The sequence below is a fragment of the Gorilla gorilla genome, chromosome 15, assembly GCF_029281585.2.
Source record: "Gorilla gorilla gorilla isolate KB3781 chromosome 15, NHGRI_mGorGor1-v2.1_pri, whole genome shotgun sequence".
Taxonomy (NCBI): domain Eukaryota; kingdom Metazoa; phylum Chordata; class Mammalia; order Primates; family Hominidae; genus Gorilla; species Gorilla gorilla.
Window position 1 is genome coordinate 22,116,939 of NC_073239.2, and position 26,695 is coordinate 22,143,633.

Genomic DNA, 26,695 nt, shown 5'->3' on the forward strand with positions numbered 1-26,695 from the left:
AGAGGTCAAGCAAACCTGCCCTGGGCCACAGAGCAGCAGATGAAGGGCCTAGACCTGGATCCAGAAGCTAGGGCTCTCGGTCCAGCATTCATCCACTGGTGGACATCACATGGGCTTATTTTTACCAGTGAAGGTTACGTGAAGGACAAAACGCACTCAGCCAGCAACGGAAACTCAACAGTTCAAACAGCACCGGGGAACATGTCAGTTAAAGAGACGAAACACTGACCAGCTCATGAATGAGGCAAGACAACAAGCGGCTGAGGAAGTGTGGAATCATCACGACTGGGGATTAGACCAAGAACGGGCGCTCAGGAGGGTTCAGGAAAATGTAAACAAACTAGGAACCCATCCAAGGGGTGACAGGCCCAAATGCCTACGGTCTCCAAATGGTAGAAAAATTAGAAAAAGATAGTGGAAAAATCCAACCACGCAACCTTAACTTTAAACTAGGAATGACAATAATGTTTCTAATGTTCATTCACATTAGAAAGGCCGATAATGTTTGTAATATAACTTCTAGCGATAGTATCCTATTTGTATGCCAACTTTCATCTCAAGTATTCTGCTTTTCTTTCCCCACAGACAAACAAGTGTTGTTCTTTACAGCAGACCTCTTTCCCTCTACATACCAATCTATCCACTCGCATAACTACTAAGTGGCTCAATGGCCTATGGCTCATGCTTAATTGGCTGAGCTAGGCGCGGAATCCGGGAAACCACAACAGACTGTACTCTGCTCCTGTATTTCAGGAATAACTGTCACTAACCTGCCTCTGTCCGATTCCACCTTCTATGAAGTACACACAGAGGAGCAGTTCATTCTTTTGTAAAGGGATTGGTGGACTTTGTTCGAGATGCCATTTCAAAAGAAATGAGAAAAAAGAAAAACTAAGACCTGCACTGTAAAGCATAATACAGGAGTAGATTTATTACAGCTACTCCACATTTTTGAGAGTGCCACAGTGTCTTGGTAGGAGTCAGGAACCCGAGTTCCTGGTTCAGAAACAGGGTTAGAAACAGTCTCCCGATGGAGCTCAAGTGGCTGTCATCTGCCTGTTCTCCTCAGGTATCGAGTGGGATTAGTTGAGGGATGAGCAAAAGTGGGGACTGGGAAGATGACGAGAAAAGATAACTTTTCGTAGATTGTCGAGGCCGCAGTCAGATTGAGGAGTGAACAGTGTGAAGGAGAGGTTGAGAGCCTCATGGTGTGGAAGGCATAAGGCTTAGAGGCGAGGTTGGAGGGATGTGGGTGCTGGTGTCTGAGGACTTATTGGATTTCGGGCTGTGTGTCCCTCAGCGTCTAGATTCCTGCTTCGTAGGTGGTGAGACGCTGCATGTAGAGTGTTCACCTCAGAGACTGTCACTTATGAGGGTGCCCATCATTATTACTTTTGGTGACAAGGCAGCTGCTATTTTCCTGTAAGCAGAAGCTGCGGAAGAAAATGGTGGGATTGGCCGGGCGCGGTGGCTCACGCCTGTAATCCCAGCATTTTGGAAGGTCGAGGTGGGCGGATCACCTGAGGTCAGGAGTTCGAGACCAGCCTCAACATGGAGAAACCCCGTCCCTACTAAAAATACAAAATTAGCAGGGCGTGGTGGTGCATGCCTGTAATCCCAGCTACTCGGGAGGCTGAGGTAGGAGAATTGCTTGAACCTGGGAGGCGGAGGTTGCGGTGAGCCGAGATCGCGCCATTGCACTCCAGCCTGGGCAACAAGAGCGAAACTCCGTCTCCAAAAAAAAAAAAAAAAGAAAAAGAAAATGGTGGGATTAAGACCCGCCCCCGTCCCGTCCCCGCCCCTTTTCGCTCCTGCTCCGCCCCTTCCCCGCCTTCTACCTGCCCCCCTCGGTGCTGTCGGTCTGCGCGGGCGCGCAAGGGGGACTGGGACGTTCAGGCGGAAGTGGCGTCAGGGGCGCTTTAGGGACTGGACTTGCGGTGTAAACAGAGACGCTGCAAATTGCTTGTGGACGGTGTAGGCTGCTGCAGGCCACCATGAACCGGCTGCCGGATGACTACGACCCCTACCCGGTTGAAGAGCCTAGCGACGAGGAGCCGGCTTTGAGCAGGTGGGCTCCCGCCCCACCCTGGCCCCCGAGGATTTGGGTCGAGGCCTGGCTTTGGTCGCCTCCATTCGTTGCGCCTGCCGAGCCTATGCAGACCCTAGCGGCTCGGGAGCCTGTCGTGCTTGTTACTTGTGCGAGGCCAAAGGGCTTTCCTGATGGAGTCGCGCAGCCCCGGGGGGAGGCGGTGCCGATGTCGCCTGTAGGAAGAGGGATATTCCGGAATCACGGGGGACCGCGTGTAAATCTTCAAAAGCAATGAGATCGAAACCTGTCTCTACACCTTAGTAGCAGAGTGACGGAAGGCAAGTCAGTTATCCTCGATTACTCACCTGTAAAATTGAACTATAATAACATAATTGTATAACCTATATAACATAGTATAATACACTATGTTTGTTGTGAGGCTCACAGGACTTAATGTGAAGTGTCCATCTTGAAGACTAAACTGCCATAAACGGAAATAAGGGAATATTGAACAGCCTTTTTAATTTTTATTTTTTGACAGGGACTGTTTTATGCTCGCTCTGAGCTACAGAGGTAAATCATAAGGTCCTTGTCTTCCAGAGGCTTATAGTATAATAAGGGTAATAAGATAAAGTATATATTTCTTGGCAGAGCATTGTAGAGAATATTGACCTGAGATAGGCACAGAAGAAGGTTCGTGGGATTTCCAGAAGGGTGGGCTTTATTCTACCAGGGAAACTTGAAGCTATTTTGCCGAGATATTTCCACACAAATTTAGTTATTTCTTAAGCTGTCTGCAGATCCTATTCTTAAACTTTAAAACATTCATTCTGCCTAAAGAAGCTTTCTGTAAAGCCATGCTTTCATTAACAACTTTGGCTGGGTGTGGTGGCCCATGCCTGTAATCCCAGGACTTTGGGAGGCTGAGGCGAGAGAATCTCTTAAGCCTGGTAGTAAAGGAACAGCCTGGGCAACATAGTGAGACCTCATTTCTTAAAAAAAGAAAAAAATCAAAAGAACTATGTTTCCTCATATTGTCATGGGGAGACATTGGATGCATGGGAAATCAGACTGCTGTTAAGATTTCTTTTGTCGGGAGTGAGGATAGATACCAGGATTCCCTGTGAAAAAGAGTTTCAGTTAATGGGTCCTGTCTGTGAAAGGAGGTATGTATATATGTATGTCTCAATTATTTATTTATTTATTTATTTATTTTGAGACAGAGTCTCACTGTGTCAGCCAGGCTGGAGTGCACTGGTGCAATCTTGGCTCACTGTAGCCTCCACCTCCTGGGTTCCAGCAATTCTCCTGCCTCAGCCTCCTGGGTAGCTGGGATTACAGGCATGCGCTACCACACCTGGCTTATTTTTGGTATTTTTAGTAAAGATGGGTTTTCACCACGCTGGCCAGGCTGGTCTCGCACTCCTGACCTTAGGCAATCTGCCTGCGTCGGGCTCCCAAAGTGCTAGGATTACAGGCCTGAGCCACGGAGCCAGGACTGTTGTATCATTTTTTTAAGGAAGCTTTATAATTCTGTGACAGTTGCCACTGGTAAGGTAACTGTAAAGATAAATATTATAAAAACAAAACAATGTTATCAGACAGTATTGCCTGTTGTAGGCTCTGAGCCAAATGGTTATTATTTTAAAAAGGGAGATTAGTGTTAGAGAGTTGTCTGTCAGTATTTAATTTTACACTGTTTATAAACTAATACACTGTAGCCTGTTAACTGTTTCACGGTAGCTGACCGAAGACATGAGACTCCTGGGTCAAAGATAAGACTACACATAGCACAGCAAGCAGCATGAGCATCATGTTTGTGTGGCTTGCTCTTGCTTGTCAACCCTACAGGTATTACGCTGAGGGTCCTAGAAGAATGCTGCACATTCAATGGGTTGGCATCGTGGCTAAAGACTACTTGAGCTTGGAGAATCCACCTCTTTCATAGCAGATGGTAAATACATCTGCTCTTTGTCCTGGAAGGAGACATTATCTCATTCCTCAAGGTTGTTCGCTGCAAACACAATCCTGAGAAATGGCTGGAGTGAACAGTGGTCAGAACCTTGCATTCTTGGCATACTTAACTTGCATATCTAGGGTCCATGATGTATTACTGCCTTTCCCAGCGGTGCTGAAAACTGAGACTTTGGTTGAGATAATCACAAGGATTGAAGAAAATTTGTAGAAAAAATAACTCTCGCTTTGTGATTCAGTTTTTAAAAATTAAACATTTTATTTTGAAGTTTTCGTAGATTCACATTCAGTTATAAGAAATAATACAGGTCTGGTGCAGTGGCTCACACCTGTAATCCCAGCACTTTGGAAGGCCAAGGCAGGAGAATCACTTGAGCTCAAGAGTTCAAGACCAGCCTGAGCAACATGATGAAATCATGTCTTTACCGAAAATACAAACAATTAGCTGGTATGGTGGTGCATATCTGTGGTCCCAGCTACTCAGGAGGGTGAGGCGGTTGGTTGGCTTGAGCCTGGGAGGCGGAAGTTTCAGTGAGCCAAGATGGCACCATTGCACTCCAGCCTGGGCAACACAGGGAGACCCCCATCTCAAAAAATAAAAAATAAAAAAAAAAAAAGAAATAATACAGAGAGATCCTGTGTACTCTTTCCCCAGTTTCCTCCAGTGTTAACATACTACAAAACTATAGTGCAGTATCACAACCAGGATATCTATCTATCTATATATCTATCTATGTATTTTTTGAGACGGATTCTGAATCCTGCAATCCCAGCTACTTGGGAGACTGAGGCAGGAGACTCTTGAGCCCAGGAGGTGGAGGTTGCAGTGAGCAGAAATCATGCCACTGTACTACAGCCTGGGCGACAAGAGCGAGACTCTGTTTCAAAAGAAACAAACAAACAAACAAAAAAACCATCCTGGGCAACATGGCGAAACCCCATTTTGACAAAAATTAAAAAAAACAAAAACAAAAACAAAAAAACAGCTGGGAATGGTGGTATGTGCCTGTAGTTCCAGCTACTGGGGAACCCGAGGTGGGAGGATTGCTTGAACTGGGGAGGTGGAGGTTGCAGTGAGCTGAGATCATGCCACTGCACTCCAGGTTGGGTCACAGACTGAGATGCCATCTCAAAAAAAAAAAAAAAAAAAAATTAAAGAAGATTGGAAATATGCAGAACTGGCTTATTAAGTGAGAATAGCTATATGTAATGTATAAGTACATCAAATGTAACCATGTAATACTTAAAATTGTTGTTGGACAGTGAGATGCTGGGAGTTTAAAATTATTTTGATTTTTAAATATTCATATTCTTTTTGATTTAAATGTATGCTAGCTCTGAGGATGAAGTGGATGTGCTTTTACATGGAACTCCTGACCAAAAACGAAAACTCATCAGAGAATGTCTTACCGGAGAAAGTGAATCATCTAGTGAAGATGAATTTGAAAAGGAGATGGAAGCTGAATTAAATTCTACCATGAAAACAATGGAGGACAAGTTATCCTCTCTGGGAACTGGTAAACTTTTGGTTCAATTTTATATATATTTTTGTAAGCTCTGTAAGGGCAGGAACCTTATTTGTGCTCTTCTATGTCCCCAGCACTTTCAATAGGTGGTCAATAAATATTTATTGAATGAAGGAGTAAATGTATTTGGCAGTCTGAGCTAGAGTCTTCCTTTTCTCATTTAAAAAAAATTATTTATTTATTACTTTAGATTCAATGTCTCATTCTGTCACCCAGGCTGGAGTGCAGTGGCATGATCATAGCTCACTGTAGCCTAAAACTCCTGGGCTCAAATGATCTTCCCACCTCCGTTTCTTGAATAACTGAGATTACAGGCATGTACTACTGTGCCCAGATAATTAAAAAAAAATTTGGGCGGGCACGGTGGCTCACGACTGTAATCCCAGCACTTTGGGAGGCCGAGGCGGGCGGATCACGAGGTCAGGAGATTGAGACCATCCTGGCTAACACGGTGAAACCCTGTGTCTACTAAAAATACAAAAAATTAGCCGGGCGTGGTGGCAGGCACCTGTAGTCCCAGCTACTCGGGAGGCTGAGGCAGGAGAATGGCGTGAACCCAGGAGACGGAGCTTGCAGTGAGCTGAGATCACGCCACTGCACTCCAGCCTGAGCGACAGAGCGAGACTCCATCTAAAAAAAAAAAAAAAAAAAAAAATCGGTAGCGACCGGGTGCAGTGGCTCACACCTGTAATCCTAGCACTTTGGGAGGCCGAGGTGGGTGGATCACCTGAGGTCAGGAGTTCGAGACCAGTCTGGCCACCATGGTGAAACCCTGTCTCTACTAAAAATACAAAAATTAGTTGGGTGTGGTGGCACGTGCCTGCAGTCCCAGCTACTTGGGAGGCCGAGGCAGGAGAATTGCTTGAACCCGGAAGGCGGAGGTTGCAGTAAGCCGAGATCACGGCACTGCACCCCAGCCAGGGCAACAGAGTGAGACTCCGTCTCAAAAAAAAAAAAAAAAAAAAAAGGCCAGGCGTGATGGCTCACGCTTGTAATCCCAGCACTTTGGGAGGCCGAGGCAGTGGATCACGAGGTCAGGAGTTCGAGACCAGCCTGGCCAATACAGTGAAACCCCATCTCTACTAAAAATACAAAAATTAGCTGGGCTTGGTGGCACGTGCCTGCAGTCCGAGCTACTCAGGAGGCCGGGCAGGAGAATCGCTTAAACCCGGGAGGCAGAGGTTGCAGTGAGCCGAGATTGTGCCATTGCACTCCAGCCTGGGTGACAGAGCTAGACTCCATCTCAAAAAAAAAAAAAAAAAAAATTTGTAGAGACAGGGTCTCACTATGTTGCCCAGGCTGGTCTTAAACTCCTGGCTCAAGTGATCTTCCTGCATTGGCCTCCCAAAGTGCTGGGATTATAGGTATAAACTATTGTGCCTGGCTTGGAGTTTGTTTGATGACTGTCTTGTGTTCTTGGAAAGAGATTAGTTAATACTGTTTACTTGCATGATTTTATTTTGCAGTTTTTACTCGAGTTAAAAAAAAAGACACACAAACTTACAAAAGTATTTTTAGGGTTAGATGGCTCTAAAATGTGGCAGATTTAATTATGTATCATCACAAATTTCTGTTTCACTTTAGTGAGTAATGAAACATAGTTCATTTTAATACTTGGTCTTTATGTAAAATGTACCTGACCTGAAAACTGGTTTGTGAAAGTAGGACTCTTCTGCCGGGCGCAGTGGCTCACGCCTGTAATCCCAGCACTTTGGGAGGCTGAGGTGGGTGGATCATGAGGTCAGGAGCTCAAGACCAGCCTGGCCAACATGGTGAAACCCTGTCTCTACTAAAAACACAAAAAATTAGCTGGGAGTGACAGCAGTTGCCTATAATTCCAGCTACTCGGGAAGGTCAGGCAGGGGAATCACTTGAACCCGGGTGGCAGAGGTTGCAGTGAGCCGAGATCGTGCTATTGCACTCCAGCCTGGGCAACAGGGTGAGACTCAGTCTCAAAAAAAAAAAAAAAAAAAGGAAATAGGACTCTTCAGCATTGATTTCCACCCTGATATGCTATGTATTAGCTGGAAAAATCTGAAAGCATATAAAAATATAATAAAAACTAAAGCAGATGCTAACTAAGAGGAATTAGGGATATGGGCATATGATGACATAAGTATAGGTAATGTCATGGCCCTGGGCACAACTGAGGAGAAGAATGTGTCCTTGACTCATTCCTCCTGCCTTCCTATAGGGTTCTTACCCTTTTTCTCCTAATGTTTCTTAGAACAAAATGTTTGTTCTATGTTCTGCATGGTATACTGTATGACTGAAAGGTAGAGATATGTGTGCTGGCAACCTGAAAATATCGCTATTTTATTTAATGAGGTTTGTGGGAAGGGAGAGAGAAGAATTTTCTCAAGATTTGGAACATTTTAAGGAGGGCCAGTTCTCTGTAACTGTATAGGGCATAGACATCGAGTAATTCACTGATGTGAAAATATTTCACCATCAAATGAGATTGTGAATGAGTTGATATTGCTTTGAGGTGATGGAAGAATATATGGAGTTTTTTGCCTTGTGAATTATGTATGATTTAGTCTGTAAACTTTACTTCTGGTTTGAATAGGATCTTCCTCAGGAAATGGAAAAGTTGCAACAGCTCCGACGAGGTACTACGATGATATATATTTTGATTCTGATTCCGAGGATGAAGACAGAGCAGGTAAGTAACCTATTTACCAGGTTTAGCAGTTATATTTTATAAACAAGGTTTACCTAACAATTATTAGATGTTAGGATTTCCCTCTGAGTTTGGTTTTTTAAGAAATTACAGCTAGGCATGGTGGCTCACACCTGTAATGGCAGCACTTTGGGAGGCTGATGCAGGCAGATCACCTGAGGTTGGGAGTTTAAGACCAGCCTGACCAACTTGGTGAAACCCCATCTGTACTAAAAATACAAAAATAAGCCGGGCATGGTGGTGCACGCCTGTAGTCCCAGCTACTTGGGAGGCTGAGGCAGGAGAATCAGTTGAACCCAGGAGGCGGAGGTCGCAGTGAGCCGAGATTGCACCATTGCACTCCAGCCTGGGCGACAGAGTGAGACTGTCTCAAAAAAATAAATAAATAAAGTGGATGCCATTGATGTGAAAACAAAAGCAGGATTGATTAATAAGAAAAACTGGGGGCTGGGCGTGGTGGCTCACGCTTGTAATCCCAGCACTTTGGGAGGCAGAGGTGGGCAGATTGCCTGAGGTCAGGAGTTCTAGACCAGTCTTGCCAACATGGTGAAACCCCATGTCTATTAAAAATACAAAAAAATTAGCCGGGCTTGGTGCCATGCACCTGTAATCCCGGCTACTCAGGAGGATGAGACAGGGAAGTTGCTTGAACCAGGGAGGTAGAGGTTGCAGTGAGCTGAGATCGCATCATTGCACTCCAGCCTGGGCAACAGAGTGAGACTCCGTCTCAAAAAAAAAAAAAAAAGCTGGGGACACAGGCATGTGAGGACATGGCACCAACAATGGTGCTGCTTGGGTGTACCTAGGGAGTGAGAGAGAGTGTGTCCCAACTCAATACCTCCCCTTGTCAGGGCTTTTCCCCCCTCTTCCTTTAGGTTCCCTATAGTAGCAATATTTGTTTTCATGCCTGAAAATAGTTTCTATGTTTTAATCCTCCTGCAGAATTTTTTTTTTTTTTTGAGATGGAGTTTCGCTCTTGTTGCCCAAGCTGGAGTGCGATGGCGGCACCATCTTGGTTCACTGCAACCTGTGCCTCCCGGGTTCAAGCAATTTTCCTGCCTCAGCCTCCTGAGTAGCTGGGATTACAGGCGCCTGTCGCCATGCCTGGCTAATTTTTTGTTTTTTTTAGGAGAAACGGGGTTTCACCATGTTAGCCAGGCTGGTCTTGAACTCCTGACCTCAGGTGATCCACCCGCCTCAGCCTCCCAAAGTGCTGGGATTACTGGTGTGAGCCACCGCGCCTGGCCTCCTCCTGCAGAATTTTTCTTAATGCGTTGATTTTTAATCAGCCTCTATGTTCAAAATTGAATTTTTCTTTCTTTCTTTCTTTCTTTTTTTTTTTTTTGAGACAGAATTTCGCTCTGTCACCCAGGCTGGAGTGAAGTGGCGCAATCTCAGCTCACTGCAAGCTCTGCCTCCCGGGTTCACGCCATCCTCCTGTCTCAGCCTCCCGAGTAGCTGAGACCACAGGCGCCCGCCACCACGCCCAGCTAATTTTTTGTATTTTTAGTAGAGAAGGGGTTTCACTGTGTTAGCCAGGATGGTCTTGATCTCCTGACCTTGTGATCCACCCACCTCGACCTCCCAAAGTGTTGGGATTACAGGCGTGAGCCACTGTGCCCAGCCTGAAAATTGAATTTTTATAAAATTTGAGCAAAGTTGAACATAACAAGAGCTAAAACTAATTATTTCAGTAATTACAATGAAATATTCAAATAGCAAATTTCTGTGGTAAAGAACAATATTATACTTTTATGCATTGTTACTTAAATATTGACCTGTTAGAATGTATGTGTTTGTTTATTTATTTATTTATTTTGAGACAAAGTCTCACTCTATCGCCCAGGCTGGAGTGCAGTGGCGTCATCTCAGCTCACTGCAAGCTCTGCCTCCTGGGTTCACGCCATTCTCCTGCCTCAGCCTGCCGAGTAGCTGGGACTACAGGTGCCCGTCACCACACCCGGCTACATTTTTGCATTCTTAGTAGAGATGGGGTTTCACTGTGTTAGCTAGGATGGTCTTGATCTCCTGACCTCGTGATCCGCCCGCCTCAGCCTTCCAAAATGCTGGGATTACAGGCATGAGCCACCGCGCCCAGCCTTGTTTATTTATTTTTTAGGCAGAGTCCCACTCTGTCACCCAGGCTGGAGTGCGGTGACACAGTCTTGGCTCACTGTAGCCTCTGCCTCCTGGGTTCAAGCGATTCTGGTGCCTCAGCCTTCCTGGTAGTTGGGACTACAGGCACAAGCTACCATACCTGGTTACTTTTTGTATTTTTAGAAGAGACAGGATTTTGCCATGTTGGTCATGCTGGTTTGAAACTCCTGATCTCAGGTTGTCTGCCCACTTTGGCCTCCCAAGGTTCTGGGATTACAGGCGTGAGCCACCACTCCCTGCCTGCTAGAATACATTCAATAAGTCTAGTGTATGTAGATGGCCATAGTTTTTTTTTTTTCTCTTTTTTTTTGTTTTTTTTCCTCTTCCTTTCTTTCTTTCTTTCTTTTTTTTTTTTGGTAAAGGTTGGGTCTTGCTTTGTTACTTAGGCTGGTGTCAAATTCCTGGCTTCAAGCAATCCTCCCAAAGTGCTGGTATTGCAGATGTGAGCCACTGTATCTGACCTCATACTGTTTTTTTTCAATTCACTTTTGAAATATTTTTGTTCTAATTTTAGTAGCATTTTGTATATATATTCATACATCATAAATAATTTCTATTCTTGGCTTGTTTTGAGTGGCTCTTTTGAGTCTCTGAATTCTCATTGTTTGAACTTAGTCCTTGAGATACCAATTTTGGGTAAATAAACAGTTTTTGCCTCCTCTGTCATTTTAATGCCTTATTAGTTGGAGAAGAACTTTATTTTTTAAATTTTTGTTAAATTTTTTACTTTTTTAGAGATAGGTCTCACTCTCACCCAGTCTCCAGCAGTGCAATGGTGCAATTATAGCTCACTACATCCTCAGACTCCTAGGCTCAAGCCATCCTCCCAGCTCAGCTTCCCTAGTAGCTAGGACTACAGGTGTGCCTGGCTAATTTTTAATTTTTATTTGTGTAGAGATGGGGGTCTCATTATGCTGGCCAGGCTGGTCTTGAACTCCTGACCTCAAGCGATCCTCTTGTCTCAGCCCCTCAAAGCTCTAGGATTATAGGTTGTGAGCTACCGCACCCTACCTGGACAAGCACTTGTTTAGATGAAGGGTTTTTTTTAACTTTTTTTTTTTTGAGACGGAGTTTTGCTCTTGTTGCCCAGGCTGGAGTGCAATGGCGTGATCTCGGCTCACCACACCCTCCACCTCCTGGGTTCAAGTGATTCTCCTGCCTCAGCCTCCCAGGTAGCTGGGATTGTAGGTGCCTGCCACCACGCCTGGCTAATTTTGTATTTTATTTTATTTTTTTTCTTTTTCTTTGAAACGGAGTCTCGCTCTCGTCACCCAGGCTGGAGTGCAGTGGCACGATTTCGGCTCACTGCAACCTCTGCCTCCTGGGTTCAAGCAGTTTTTCTGCCTCAGGCCCCCAAGTAGCTGGGATTACAGGTGCCTGCTACCATGCCCAGCTAATTTTTATATTTTTAGTAGAGAGGCAGTTTCACCATGTTGGCCAGGCTGGTCTCGAACTCCTGCCCTCAGATGATCTGCCCACCTTGGTCTCCCAAAGTGCTGGGATTACAGGCGTGAGCCACTGCACCTGGCCCTAATTTTGTATTTTTAGTAGAGACGAGGTTTTGCCATGTTGTCCAGGCTGGTCTCGATCTCCTGACATCAGGTGATCCACCCACCTTGGCCTCCCAAAGTGCTAGGATTACAGGTGTGAGCCACTGCGCCCGTCCCTTTTTTAACTTTTTAGGGAAAATATAAATAAATGTGTAGCTTGGGAAATGAGACTCTTCATTTAAAGAAGTGTGAACTTGACACATGATTCTTAGCCATATCCTAATATTTTCAAAATTAGTACAGGTGACCAAGAAAAAAAAGAAGAAACAACACAAGATTCCAACAAATGACGAATTACTGTATGATCCTGAAAAAGATAACAGAGATCAGGCCTGGGTTGATGCACAGAGAAGGGGGTAAGAACTTAAAGTTAATATTTAGAATCTTTAGAAAAAAAGGTTGAAAGATGATTTTTACTGCGTTCACATTTTGAATATATGTGTATATGTTTACACAAACACACACACACAAACAAAAAAGTTAGAGGAAAAAACTGCTCAATAGTTTATTTTGAAAATAACCAGCAAATTTTAGTGAGACTTTTTTTTTTTAATTTTTTAAATTTTTATTATTATTTTTGAGACAGAGTCTTGCACTGTCGCCTGGGCTGGAGTGCAGTGGCGCGATCTTGGCTCACTGCAACCTCCGCCTCCTGCGTTCAAGAGATTCTCCTGCCTCAGCTTCCCGAGTAGTTGGGATTACAGGTGCCTGCCACCACACCCAGCTAATTTTTTGTATTTTTAGTAGAGACCGGGTTTCACCGTGTTGGCCAGGCTGGTCTCGAACCCCTGACCTCGTGATTCACCTGTCTCGGCCTCCCAAAGTGCTGGGATTACAGGCTTGAGCCACTGCATCCGGCCCGACAATTTTTTTTTTTTTTTTTTTTAAACTCGTTGAATTTAGGCTGCGTTAGTCAATCTCTCCCTCAAGAAAAACTGACTTTTTTTTTCAGATGCTGTTTTAAATTACTTTGAGATTAAGAGTTTATGTGGATGGGCCGGGGTGGTGGCTTATACCTGTAATCCCAGCAACTTTGGGAGGCCGAGGCAGGTGGATCACCTGAGGTCGGGAGTTTGAGACCAGCCTGGTGAGCATAGTGAAACTCTGTCTCTACTAATACAAAAATTAGTGGGGCCATGGTGGCGCACACCTGTAATTCCAGCTACTCAGGAGGCTGAGGCGGGAGAATTGCCCGAACCTGGGAGGTGGAGGTTGCAGTGAGCTGAGATCACGCCACTCCACTCCAGCCTGGACAACAGAATGAGACCCTATCTCAAAAAAAAAAAAAAAAAAAAAGGTTTTGTGGATGAAGAGTGGATTTAGCAAATTGTTCTTTTTAACTACTTACAAATTTGATTTTTAAAAATTGAGATGAGGCTGGGCATGATGGCTCACACCTGTAATCCCAGCACTTTGGGAGGCCAAGGCGGGCGGATCACTTGAAGTCAGGAGTTCAAGACCAGCCTGGCCAACATGGCGAAACCCCATCTCTACTAAAAATACAAAAATTACCTTGGCATGGTGGTGTGTGCCTGTAATCACAGCTACTCTGGAGGCACAAGAATCGCTTGATCCCAGGAGGTGGAGGTTGCAGTGAGCTGATATTGTACCACTGTACTCCAGCCTGGTCGACTGAGTGAGACTGTCTCAAAAAAAAAAAAAAAAAAAATTGAGATGAGGCTACTCTAGGTACACTGCTTATGGGGTAGCCCTGCTCTGCAAGGAGCCGTTAAAAATTTTTTTTGAGATAAAATTCACATAACAAAAGTACCCACTTTAAAAGTGAACAATTTAGTGGCATTTAATACCATTCACAATGTTGCACAGCCACCACTTTTATGTAGTTTCAACCATTTTCATCATCCCAAAAGGAAATGCTGTACTGTTAGGTAGTTTCCCTACCCTTCCCCTCAGCACCTTGGCAGCCACTGATCTGTGCACTGTCTCTGTGGATTTGCTTATTTTAGATATTTCTTATGAATGGGATATTATACAGTACGTGACCTTTTGTATCTGGCTTCTTTCACTGGGCATAGTGCTTTTGAAGTTCATCTACATTTTAGCATGTGTCAGTACTTCTCTACTTTTTATGACTGAATAGTATCCCATTGTATGTATATACCACAATTTGTTTATCCTTTCATCCACTGAGGGATGGATGTTTGTGTTGTTTCCACACCCTTCGCCCCCACCTTTTTTTAAGAGATGCCTGGGCTGGAGTGCAGTGGTGCAGTTATAGCTCACTGTATCCTCAAACTTCTGGGCTCAAGCACTCCTCCTGCTTCAGCTTCCTGAGTAGCTGTGACTGTAGGCACACACCGCCTCCCGGGTTCAAGCACTCCTCCCACCTCAGCCTTCTGAGTAGCTGGGACTATAGGCACACACCACCTGGCTAATTAAAAAAATTTTTTTAGTAGAGAGGTCTAGCTGTGTTGCCCAAGGTGATCTTGAACTCCTGGCCCCAGGTGATCCTCCTGTCTTCACCTCCTGTGCTGGCATTACAGGTGTGAGCCATTGTGCCAGGCCATTTTTTTTTTTTTTTTTTTGAGACGGAGTTTTGCTCTTGTTGCCCAGGCTGGAGTGCAAATGTGATCTTGGCTCACCGCAACCTCCTCCTCCCAGGTTCAAGCGATTCTTCTGTCTCAGCCTCCTGAGTAGCTGGGATTACAGGCATGTGCCACTGTGCCTGGCTAATTTTGTATTTTTAGTAGAGATGGGGTTTCTCCATGTTGGTCAGGCTGGTCTCGAACTCCTGACCTCAGATGATCCACCTGCCTCGGCCTCCCAAAGTGTTGGGATTACAGGCATGAGCCACCGCACCCGGTCATTTTTTTTTTAATTTAAAGACAGGGTCTTGCTGTGTTGCCCAGACTGTAGTGCACTGATGCTATCATACCTCAATGTAGCCCTGAACTCCTGGGCTCAAATGATCCCCCTGCCTCAGCCTCCTGAGTGCATGCTTGTTTTTTTGTTTCTAATTTAACTTTTAATAGACACAAGGTTTTGCTATGTTGCCCATGCTGATCTTAGACTCCTGGGCTCAAGCAATCCCCTCCTACCTTGGCCTCCTTAAGTGCTGGGATTAAAGGTGTGAGCCACCATGCCCGGTTTATGCTTGTTTATTTTTCTTTTCTTTTTTTTTTTTTTTTAATTTTCTTATAGAGACAGGGTTTCACCATGTTGCCCAGGCTGGTCTCAAACTCCTAGGCTCAAGTGATCTGCCCACCTTGGCCTGGGATTACAGGTGTAATTCCAGCCTGGCTCTATGCTTGTTTTTGTTTTTGTTTTTTTGGGACAGAGTCTCGCTCTGTTGCCCAGGCTGGAGTGCGGTATCGCAATTTCGGCTCACTGCGACCTCCACCTCCTGGGTTCAAGCAGTTCTCTGCCTCAGCCTCCCAAGTAGCTGAGATTATAGGTACCCGCCACCATGCCTAGCTAATTTTTGTATTTTTAGTAGAGACGGGGTTTCACCATGTTAGCCAGGCTGGTCTTGAACTCCTGACCTTGTGATCCACCCACCTCAGCCTCCCAAAGTGCTGGGATTACAGGCGTGAGCCACCATGCCCAGCCTGTATGCTTGTTTTTTAATGTAGCTTTACTGTTTTTAAAAAATTCATGGACTTTTATTTTTGGTGCACTTGTCACAATTAATGGACTAATATTGATACATTATTTTTTTTTATTTTTTATTTTTTTGGAGACAGAGTCTCGCTCTGTCACCCAGGCTGGAGTGCAGTGGCGTGATCTCGGCTCACTGCAAGCTCCGTCTCCTGGGTTCAACCGATTCTCCTGCCTCAACCTCCTGAGTAGCTGGGACTACAGGCGTGTGCCACCACACCCAGCTAATTTTTGTATTTTTTTAGTAGAGATGGGGTTTCACCATGTTGGCCAGGATGGTCTTGATCTCTTGACTTCGTGATCTGCCCGCCTTGGCTTCCCAAAGTGCTGGGATTACAGGCGTGAGCCACCATGCCCGGCCTTGATACATTATTATTAATCAAAGTCCATAATTTTAAAACATTTCCTTAGTTTTTATGTACTGTTCTTTTTCTGTTTGAGGATCCCATGTAGGATAGTACATCACTTTTAGTTATCATGTCTCCCTAGGCTCTTCTTGACTCTGTCAGTTTCTTAGACTTTCCTTGTTTTCAGTGCCCTTAATTACTTTGAGGAGCACTAATCAGGTCTATGTAGGAGGCCCCTCTGTTGGAATTTGTGTGTTGTTTTTTCTCATAATTAGGATGGGATTATGGATTTTTATAAGTAAGAACATAGAAGTAGAGAGCCATTTTCATCACATTATATCAAGAGTACATAACTACCAACCTGAGTTTTGTGTGTTGATATTGACCTTGATCACCTTGCTGACCAGTGTTAACTTTCTCTACTGTAAAGTTAGTCTTTTACCCCGCCTTACCATACCGTACTCTTTGGAAGGAAGTCACTGTGTCCAACCCAGACTTAAGGACTAGGGAGTTATACTCCACCACTGTGAGGGAAGAGCATCTTTATAGATTATTTAGAATTCTGTGTGGGGATTTGTCTGTTCTCCCCCATTTATTTATGTATTCAGTACATTTATATTAGCATGGATTCGTGGGTATTTATTTTATACTTTGGGTTGTAATCCAGTCCTACTTTATTTTGTTGCTCAGTTTCAGCTTTGGCAGTTGGTGACTCGTTCAGTTGGCTCCTGTTTCCCTTTGTCATAACCACCTCACTGTTTTGTTTTTGTTTTCTTGATTACTTCCTTCTTTTCTGGCACTAAAAGATGCTCCAGGTTCATCTTGTGTTCCTTATTCCTAGAATTAGCCATTTCTCTGAAGAGTACTGGTTCTTTTTATTGGAAAATGACACTAGAAACCAAGATCTGGTTTTAATATGTTTTTCTCCCCACTTTCTTCTTCTGTTCTAGTTACCATGGTTTGGGACCACAGAGATCACGTCAACAACAGCCTGTTCCAAATAGTGATGCTGTCTTGAATTGTCCTGCCTGCATGACCACACTTTGCCTTGATTGCCAAAGGTAATGGATGAAGGACACACACACACACACACACACACACACACACACACACACACACATACATATTTTGTTTAAATTAGAAACAGACTTTTTTTTTTTTTTGAAGTCAGAGTCTTACTCTGTTGCCCAGGCTGGAGTGCAGTGGCACAATCTCGCCTCACTGCAACCTCCGCCCCATGGGTTCAAGCGAGTCTCCTGCCTCAGCCTCCCAGGTAGCTGGGATTACAAGCGGCCACCACCATGCCTGGCTAGTTTTTGTGTGTATATAGATCTAGATCTAGATATATATATATATATATATATAGTTTTGTTTTGTTTTGTTGAGATGAAGTCTCACTCTGTCGCACAGGCTGGAGTATAGTGGTGCAATCTTGGCTCGCTGCAACCTCTGCTGCCCGGGTTCAAGTGATTCTTCTGCCTCAGCCTCCAAGTAGCTGGGATTACAGGTGCCTGCCACCACACCTGGCTAATTTTTGTAGTTTTAGTACAGACAGGGTTTCACCATCTTGGCCAGGCTGATCTTGAACTCCTGACCTTGTGATCCACTTGCGTTGGCCTCCCAAAGTGCTGGGATTACAGCTGTGAGCTACCACACCCGGCCTTATTTTTGTATTTTTAGTAGAGACAGGGTCACACCATGTTGGCCAGCTTGGTCTTGAACTCCTGACCTCAAGTGATCTGCCCACCTCGGCCTCCCAAAGTGCTGGGATTACATGCGTGAGCCACTGCGCCCAGCCCAGAAACAGACTTTTGAGGTACTCAGGAATTCTGATAAGGTTCTGTACTTAGATTCTTGGTGCTGTGTGACTAATCTTTATACAATTCATTTTGATTATAAATAGTTATATTAAATGTAGCTTTTATACTTTTAAAGCTGGGCACAGTGACTCATGCCTGTAATCCCAGTGCTATGGGAGGCTAAGGCGATCACTTGAGCCTAGGAGTTTGAGACCAGCCTAGGCAACATAGTGATACCTCATCTCTACAAAAAATAAAAAAATAAAAAATTAGCTGAGTATAATGATGTATGCGTGTAGACCCAGCTACTCGATAGGCTGAGGTGAGAGGATGGCTTGAGCTCAAGAATTCAAGACTGCAGTGGGCTGTGACCACCACTGCACTCCAGCCTGGGCAACAAAACAAAGGCGAGATCCCCATCTCTCTCTCCAAAAAAAAAAAAAAAAAAAAGGGCCGGGCGCGGTGGCTCATGCCTGTAATCCCAGCACTTTGGGAGGCCAAGGTGGGTGGATCACGAGGTCAGGAGATCGAGACCACGGTGAAACCCTGTCTCTACTAAAAATACAAAAAATTAGCCGGGCACGGTGGCGGGCGCCTGTAGTCCCTGCTACTCCGGAGGCTGAGGCAGGAGAATGGCGTGAACCCAGGAGGCGGAGCTTACAGTGAGCCGAGGTCGCGCCGCTGCACTCCAGCCTGGGCAACAGAGCGAGACTCCGTCTCAAAAAAAAAAAAAAAAAAAAAAGGTATCTTTTCTAGTGCAAAATAGCAGCATAGAAGCAAACTGGCTCTCCTTCCCCCTGCAGAATACCAAAACCAAATATACAGCACTGAAGCTATCACCACCAGTATCCCAGATCTCAATATAAGGAGGAGACAGTTTCTAGGGCCACAGAGAAGTAAAAAAAACTTAAAGCAGACAGTAAGAGAATTGTTCTTCCATATCTGCTTATCCTTCTCCACAATCTGCCTGGCACCAAGTGAGCAGAAAAATTCCCCTGAGCTCATGATTTTTACATTAGAAAAAGTAAGATGGAAGTGTACAACCAGCTTCTTTACCTTTTTGAGTTCTCTGGTAAGAGATCTGTCCCTGCTTCAACTCATAGGAAGCACTGAGAATGCCTGAAGGAAAAAATATCCCTGAGGATAGCCAGAGACAAAGAAGGATAGCCAGAGACAAAGCAGGTCCCAAGTGTGGACCCCTAGCCAGCATTCCCATCCTACTGGGATATCCCTGTCCTCTTTGGGACCCACCCCCCGCTTCATTTGGAACAGGCAGCACGCTCAGTGTTTACTAGAACTGAGGCTTAAAGTGCCATCTGGTGCCAAAAAGGAAGCAATGACGTAGTGGGAAGAAAGGAAAAAGAAAGAATATCAACATGCAAATTGCAAATTACAAAGAATCTCTAGGCAAACATATCTAATAACCAAAAAAAAGCAAAACAGAGAACACTGGAATAAATAACTAATCCTTCAAGACAAAGACGTATATTTACATCCACAAGACACAGTAGCAAATGGAACCATGACCTCTTCAAATGGACAAAACAAGGAATCAAGTGAACCCTTATCACATATCACATATCACAATACTGTGATATGTGAACTCTCTGACCAAGAATTCAAAATAGCAGTTGTAAGAAAACTGAGTGATCTCCAAGACAGCCCAGGCAATTCAGAAATTTATCAGATAAATTTAACAAAGAGATCGAAATAATTAAAAAAAAATTATGGGCACAGTGGCTCATACCTGTAATCCCACTACTTTGGGAGGCCAAGCTGGGAGGATGGCTTGAGGCCAGGAGTTTGAGACCAGTCTGGGCAACATAGTAAGACTCTGTCTCTACAGAAAACGAAAAAAACTTAGTTGGTGTCTTGGCATACGCTTATAGACCCAGCTACTTTGGAGGCTGAGGTGGGAAGATCACTTGAGCCCCAGAAGTCGAGGCTGCAGTGAGCCATGATTGTGCCACTGTACTCCAGAATGGGTGGCAGAGTCAGACTCTGTCTCTAAAGAACAAAACAAAATACAACAGAAATCTGGGAACTCAGCCGGGCACAGTGGCTCACGCCTGTAATCCCAGCACTTTGGGAGACTGAGGCGGGCTGATCACGAGGTCAGGAGATCGAGACCATCCTGGCTAACATGGTGAAACCCCGTCTCTACTAAAAATACAAAAAATTAGCTGGGCGTGGTGGCATGCGCCTATAGTCCCAGCTACTCGGGAGGCTGAGGCAGGAGAATCGCTTGAACCCAGGAGGCGGAGGTTGCAGTGAGCGGAGATCATGCCACTGCATTCCAGCCTGCGCAATGGAGCGAGACTCCATCTAAAAAAAAAAAAAAAAAAAAAAGAAATCTGGGAACTCTGAGAAATATATTTGCTGAACTAAAAAATCCATTAGTGGCTCTCAACAGCAGAAGGGATCAGCAAAAGAAAGAATCAGTGAGCTTAAAGATAGACTGTTTGAAAATGCACAATCAGAGGAGAAAGAAAAGGTATGAAGATCTCCTACAAGATGTAAAATATTATCTCAAAAGATTAAATCTAAGAATTGGTACTCAGGAGGGAGTAGAGCAAAAGCAAGGAGTAGAAAGCTTATTCAAAAAATTAATAGCAGTAGCTGAGGATGGTGGCTGACACTTGTAATCCCAGCACTCTGGGAGGCGGAGGTGGGTGGATCACCTGAGGTCAGCAGTTTGAGACCAGCCTGGCCAACATGGTGAAACCCTGTCTCTACTAAAAATGTAAACAAATTAGCTGGGCGTGGTGGTGCATGCCTATAATCCAAGCTACTCGGGAGGCTGAGGCAGGAGAATCACTTGAACCCAGGAGGCGGAGGTTGCAGTGAGCTGAGATCACACCATTGCACTACAGCCTGGGCAACAAGAGCAAAACTTGGTCTCAAAAATAATAATTATAATAATAATAGCAGAAAATGTTCCAAAACTTGAGAAGGAGATATTTATGGCCAGAGAACACCAAACACATTTGACTCAAATAAAAACACCCCCAGGCATATAACAATAAAACAGTAAAACTGTCCAAAGGTTATGGACAAAGAGAGGATCTTGAAAGGAGCAAGATAAATGAAGCAAATAACATATAAAGTAGCTACAGTTCATCTGGCAACAGATTTCTCAGTGGAAACCATACAGATCAGGAGGGAGTGGAATGAAAAAAAAAAATGCCAGGCTGGGTGTGGTGGCTCATCCTATAATCCCAGCACTTTGGGAGGCCGAAGCGGGTGGATCACTTGAGGCAGGGAGTCTGAGACAAGCCTGGCCAACACGGTGAAACCCCTCTGTACTAAAAATATTAAAAAATTAGCTGAGCGTGGTGGCATTTGCCTATAATCCCAGCTATTTGGGAGACTGAGGCACGAGAATTGTTTGGACCTGGGAGGCACAGGTTGCAGTGAGCTGAGATTGCACCACTGCATTCCAGCCTGGGGGACAGAGTGAGAGTCTGTCTCAGAAATAAAGGGCTAGGTGTGGTGGCTCATACCTGTAATCCTAGCACTTTAGGAGGCAGGGGAGGGTGGATCACCTGAGGTCAGGAGTTCAAGACCAGCCTGGCCAACATGGTGAAAATCTGTCTCTATTAAAAATACAAAAATTAGCTGGGCGTGTTGGCACATGCCTGTAATCCCAGCTACTGGGGAGGCTGAGGCAGGAGAATTGCTTGAACCAAGGAGGTGGAGGTTGCAGTGAGCCAAGATCACGCCACTTCACTCCAGCCTGAGTGACAGAGTGAGACTCTGTCTCAAAAAAAGAAGAAAAAGATAAAGAGAGAAAAGAAAGAACTGGGCCAGGCATGGTGGCTCATGCCTGTAATCCTAGCACTTTGGGAGGCTGAGGCAGGTGGATCACCTGCGGTCAGAAGTTCGAGACCAGCCTGGCCAACATGGTGAAACCCCGTCTCTACTAAAAATATAAAAAATTAGCCGGGAGTCGTGGCGGACACCTGTAATCCAAGCTTACTCAGCAGCCTGAGGCAGGAGAATCACTTGAACCAGGGAGATGGAGGTTGCAGTGAGCCAAGATTGCGCCACTGCACTTCAGCCTGGGCAACAAGGGCGAAACTCTGTTTCAAAAAAAAAAAAGAAAAGAAAAGAAAGAACCTTGTTATATCTGTAAGTTTTTTTTGTGATTTCATGATAACCATAATGCAAAAACGTATAATAGATTCACCAAAATCAAAAAGCAATGGATTAAAACATACTACCAGAGAAAATCACTTAATCACGAAGGAAGACAGTAAGGAAGGGAAGAGTTACAAAACAACCAGAAAAAAAGCAGCAAGATGCCAGTAGTTGTATTAGTCTGCTCTTGCACTGCTATAAGGAAATACCCGAGACTGGATAATTTATAAAGAAAGAAGTTTAATTGGCTCATAATTCCACAGGCTGTATAGGAAGCATGGCTGGGGAGGTCTCAGGAAACTTTTTTTTTTTTTTTTTTGAGAGGGAGTCTTGCTTGTCACCCAGGCTGGAGTGCAGTGGCACGATCTTGGCTCACTGCAACCTCCACCACCCAGGTTCACGCAATTCTCCTGTCTCAGTCTCCCAAGTAGCTGGGACTACAGGCACACACCACCACTCCTGGCTAATTTTTGTATTTTTAGTAGAGGTGGGGTTTCACCATATTGGTCAGGCTGGTCTTGAACTCCTGACCTCAGGTGATCCACCCGCCTTGACCTCCCAAAGTGCTGGGATTACAGGCTTGAGCCAGTGCACCTGGCCAGGAAACTTTTAATGATGGCAGAAGGCAAAGGGGAAGCAGGCACATCTTACATGGCCAGAGCAAGAGGAAGAGAGAGAGGGGAGGTGCCACATACTTTTAAACAATCAAATCTTGTGAGTACTCACTATCACAAGAGCAGCACGAGGGGGAAGTCTGCCCCCAAGATCTAGTCACCTCCCACCAGGTCCCACCTCCAACATTGGAGATTACAATTTGACATGAGATTGGGGCAGGGACACAGACCCAAGCCATATCAGTAGCAAATCCTTACTTATCAGTAGTAACACAATGTAAATGGACTCACTTCTCCAATTAAAAGGCAGACAGTGGCTGAATGGATCAACAAACAAGACTCAACTATATGCTGCCTAGAAGAAACTTGCTTCACTTGTCAGGACACATGGACTGAACATGAATGGGAAAAGATATTTCATGCAGCTGGAAACCAGTATAGGAATAGCTGTCCTTAAAACAGACTACAATCAAGGACTGTAAAAAGGAAACAAAGAAGTTTACTATATAAAGGGGTCAATTCAGCAAGAGGAATTTATATAACAGTATAAATATCTATGCAGCCAACACTGGAACTCCCAGGTATATAAACATTAATAGATCCAAAGGGGCTGGGCGCAGTGGCTCATGCCTGTAATCCCAACACTTCGGGAGGCCGAGGTTAGTGGATCACAATGTCAGGAGATTGAGACCAGCCTGGCCGACATGGTGAAACCCCATCTCCACAAAAATACCAAAATTAGCTGGGCATGATGGCGGGTGCCTGTAATCTAGCTACTCAGGAGGCTGAGGTGGGAGAATCACTTTAAGCTGGGAGGTGAAGGTTGCAGTGAGCCAAGATCGTGCTATTGCACTGCAGCCTGGGTGACAGAGTGAGACTCCATCTCAAAAAAAAAAATCTAAAGGGAGAGATACAATACAGTATTAGTATTGCAATACAATAATAGTAGGGGACTTCAACACTCCACTCTCAGTAATGGACAGATCATCCAGATAGAAAACCATAAAGAAACATCAGAGTTAAACTACACAGTAGACCAAAGAAGCCTAACTGACATTTATAGAACATTTCACCCAAATAATCTAATGATACACCTCAAGGAACTAGAAAAGCAAGGACAGACCAAATCCAACATTAATAGAAGGAAAGAGGCTGGGCATGGTGGCTCACACCTGTAATCCCAGCACTTTGGGAGGCTAAAGCAGGCGGATCACGAGGTCAGGAGTTTGAGACCAGCCTGACCAACCTGATGAAACCCTGTCTCTACTAAAAATACAAAAATGAGCCAAGTGTGGTGGCGCACACCTTTAATCCCAGCTACTCAGGAGGCTGAGGCAGGAGAATCGCTTGAACCCGGGAGGCAGAGGTTGCAGTGAGCCGAGATCACACCATTGCACTCCAGCCTGGGTGACAGAGCGAGACTCCATCTCAAAAAAAAATTAATTTATTAAATAAAATAAAAGGAAAGAAATAATAAAGATCAAGGCAGGAATGAATGAAATTGAGACCCAAAAAAACCAAACAAACAAGCCAGAAGATTAATGAAATTAAAAGTTGATAATTTTAAAAGATACAATTGACAAACCTCTTAGAAAAAAAGAGAGAAGGCCCAAATAAATTAGAAATAGAAAAGAAGGCATAACAACTGAGACCACAGAAATACAAGGAATCAGGCTAGGCACGGTGGCTCATGCCTGTAATCCCAGCACTTTGGGAGGCCGAGGTGGACAGATTACCTGAGGTCAGGAGTTCAAGATGAAACTGACCAACATAGTGAAACCCTGTCTCTACTGAAAAATACAAAATTAGCCAGGTGTGGTGGTGCATTCCTGTAATCCCAGCTACTTGGGAGGCTGAGGCAGGAGAATCACTTGAACCTGGGGGGCAGAGGTTGTGGTGAGCTGAGATCACGCCATTGCACTCCAGCCTGGACAACAAGAGTGAAACCCCATCTCAAAAAAAAAAAAAAGAAATAGAATCGTCCGGGTGCGGTGGCTCACGCCTGTAATCCCAGCACTTTGGGAGGCCGAGGCGGGCAGATCACAAGGTCAGAAGATCGAGACCATCCTGGCTAACACAATGAAACCCCGTCTCTACTAAAAATACAAAAAAATTAGCCAGGCATGGTGGCGGGCGCCTGTAGTCCCAGCTACTCGGGAGGCTGAGGCAGGAGAATGGCGTGAACCCAGGAGACGGAGCTTGCAGTGAACCGAGATCACGCCACTGCACTCCAGCCTGGGCGACAGAGCGAGACTCCATCTCAAAAAAAAAAAAAAAAAAAAAAAGTTACTTTCAAAAAGCAGAAGGAAAGAGGATACATTTCTTCCTTACACTGTTACATACTAAAATGTTTCTTCTGCCTGGTGCAGTGGCTTGTGCCTGTAATCCCAGCTACCAGGGAGGCTGAGGCAGGAGGATCACTTGAGGCTAAGAGTTCAAGGCTGCAGTGAGCTGTGTTCACAAGTTTTAATTATTCTTAAAACAACTGTTTAAAATTTCTTTAAACTTGCTGTTTTGTTCCTGTGTCTTGTCTTTGGTTGGTATTTCAGTAAGTTTTTGGTATTCTCAAATTTTATCTAAATGGATAAACTATTAACATAGAACATAAACCCCAATTCTCCATTTCATTTTTCTCTTAGGCATGAATCGTACAAAACTCAATATAGAGCAATGTTTGTAATGAATTGTTCTATTAACAAAGAGGAGGTTCTAAGATATAAAGCCTCAGAGAACAGGAAGAAAAGGCGGGTCCATAAGAAGATGAGGTCTAACCAGGAAGATGCTGCCGAGAAGGCAGAGACAGATGTGGAAGAAATCTATCACCCAGTCATGTGCACTGAATGTTCCACTGAAGTGGCAGTCTACGACAAGGATGAAGTCTTTCATTTTTTCAATGTTTTAGCAAGCCATTCCTAAACAGCCCAACTGGCATTTAATTACCCAATACTGTATATAAGGCAAATATGGACAGTTACTTTCCTCTTGCCTGTTCATATCCTTCAGTGACATTGAGGAAGCAGTGTTTCTCTTTTTAAAGGAGAATAGTTGTCAACCTTCATTCATCTCTTACATCTCTCACCCTCTCCTTTTTTTTTTCTTTGATTTTCCCCCTTATTGATGGGACTGATATTCATTCTGTTTTTCATGAACATTTGGAAACTGTCGGGCTTTTTATTAAAGCTCTGTAGAATTAAAGTGTTCTGGAATTATAAGCAATCTTTGTTTCTGAGTGTTATTTTTATTTTGGATATAGCTTTGATGTAATTAAACTGGAAACTGTTTCCTGAATTGTCTGTATTGTTTTTGCTAAGATGTATCTTTATTCACCCCCACCCCACATGATGAATGACAGTATTTAGTAACTGTTACAATTGCGTGGAGTAGGCTGGTAGCATTGGCTCCTGCCTGTAATCCCAGCCTTTGGGACGTCAAGGCGGGTGGATCAGGAGTTCAGGAGTTTAGGAGTTTGAGACCAGCCTGAACAACATGGTAAAACGCTGTCTCTACTAAAAATAGAAAAATCAACTGGGCGTGGTGGTGTGCACCTGTAATTCCAGCTACTCGGGAGGCTGAGGCAGGAGAATTGCTTGAACGTGGGAGGCTGAGGTTGCAGTGAGCTGAGATCATATCACTGTACTCCAGCCTGGGTGAGAGTAAGACTTTGTCTCAAAACAAACAACAAAGAAACAAACAATTGCATGGAGTAGGTACTGTCAGATGCTTTAAGTAATAAAGGTCCTTTTCTGAAAAGGAGTACACTTACCAGTATTCTAAACTTAATGAATGCACATTTTAAAATATAAATTTATGGTGAGGGAAAGCAACCTCCCCTTCTGACTACACTTAAAAATTCTGGCCGGGTGTGGTGGCTCACCCCTGTAATTCCAGCACTTTGGGAGACCTAGCTGGGCTGATCACTCGAGGTCAGGAGTTCCAGGGCAGCTTGGCTAACATGGTGAAACCCCATTTCTACTAAATATACAAAAATTAGCCAGGCCTGGTGGTGGGCACCTGTAATCCTAGCTACTTAGGAAGCTGAGGCATGAGAATCACTTGAACCTGGGAGGCAGAGGTTGCAGTGAGCCGAGATCTTGCCACTCCACTCCCGCCTGGGTGACAGAGCAAGACCCTATCTCAAAAAAAGAAAAAAGAAAAAAAAAATTCTGCTGCCACCTCTTGTGCCTGCTATTTATTACTTCTGTTGCAAACAACCAAGATATAATTTTTTGGGGTATTAATATAAAAACCATCAGTGGCA

At 44.5% G+C, this 26,695-nt stretch overlaps 1 protein-coding gene across 2 annotated transcripts; it reads left to right on the plus strand.

Moving 5' to 3' along the window:
• Positions 1-1,846: 1,846 nt before the first annotated feature.
• Positions 1,847-25,653, plus strand: EAPP (E2F associated phosphoprotein). Of its 2 annotated transcripts, XM_004055068.4 has the most exons (6): positions 1,847-2,068; positions 5,339-5,520; positions 8,099-8,194; positions 12,158-12,275; positions 16,835-16,945; positions 25,077-25,653. In XM_004055068.4, the coding sequence occupies exons 1-6, from the start codon at positions 1,995-1,997 to the stop codon at positions 25,351-25,353; spliced, it is 858 nt and encodes a 285-aa protein (XP_004055116.1). In that variant the 5' UTR covers positions 1,847-1,994; the 3' UTR covers positions 25,354-25,653. The 2 variants fall into 2 exon arrangements, with proteins under 2 accessions (XP_004055116.1, XP_018865754.1); XM_019010209.4 differs by lacking the exon at positions 12,158-12,275 and having other exon boundaries at positions 1,879-2,068; positions 25,077-25,220.
• Positions 25,654-26,695: the final 1,042 nt, after the last annotated feature.

Bases quoted from the DNA above. Each gene is read 5' to 3' on its own strand.
- EAPP (XM_004055068.4), top strand. From the start codon at position 1,995: ATGAACCGGCTGCCGGATGACTACGACCCCTACCCGGTTGAAGAGCCT. The intron at 2,069-5,338 runs GTGGGCTCCCGC...AATGTATGCTAG, and splicing joins GAGGAGCCGGCTTTGAGCAG to CTCTGAGGATGAAGTGGATG. The intron at 5,521-8,098 runs GTAAACTTTTGG...TGGTTTGAATAG, and splicing joins GTTATCCTCTCTGGGAACTG to GATCTTCCTCAGGAAATGGA.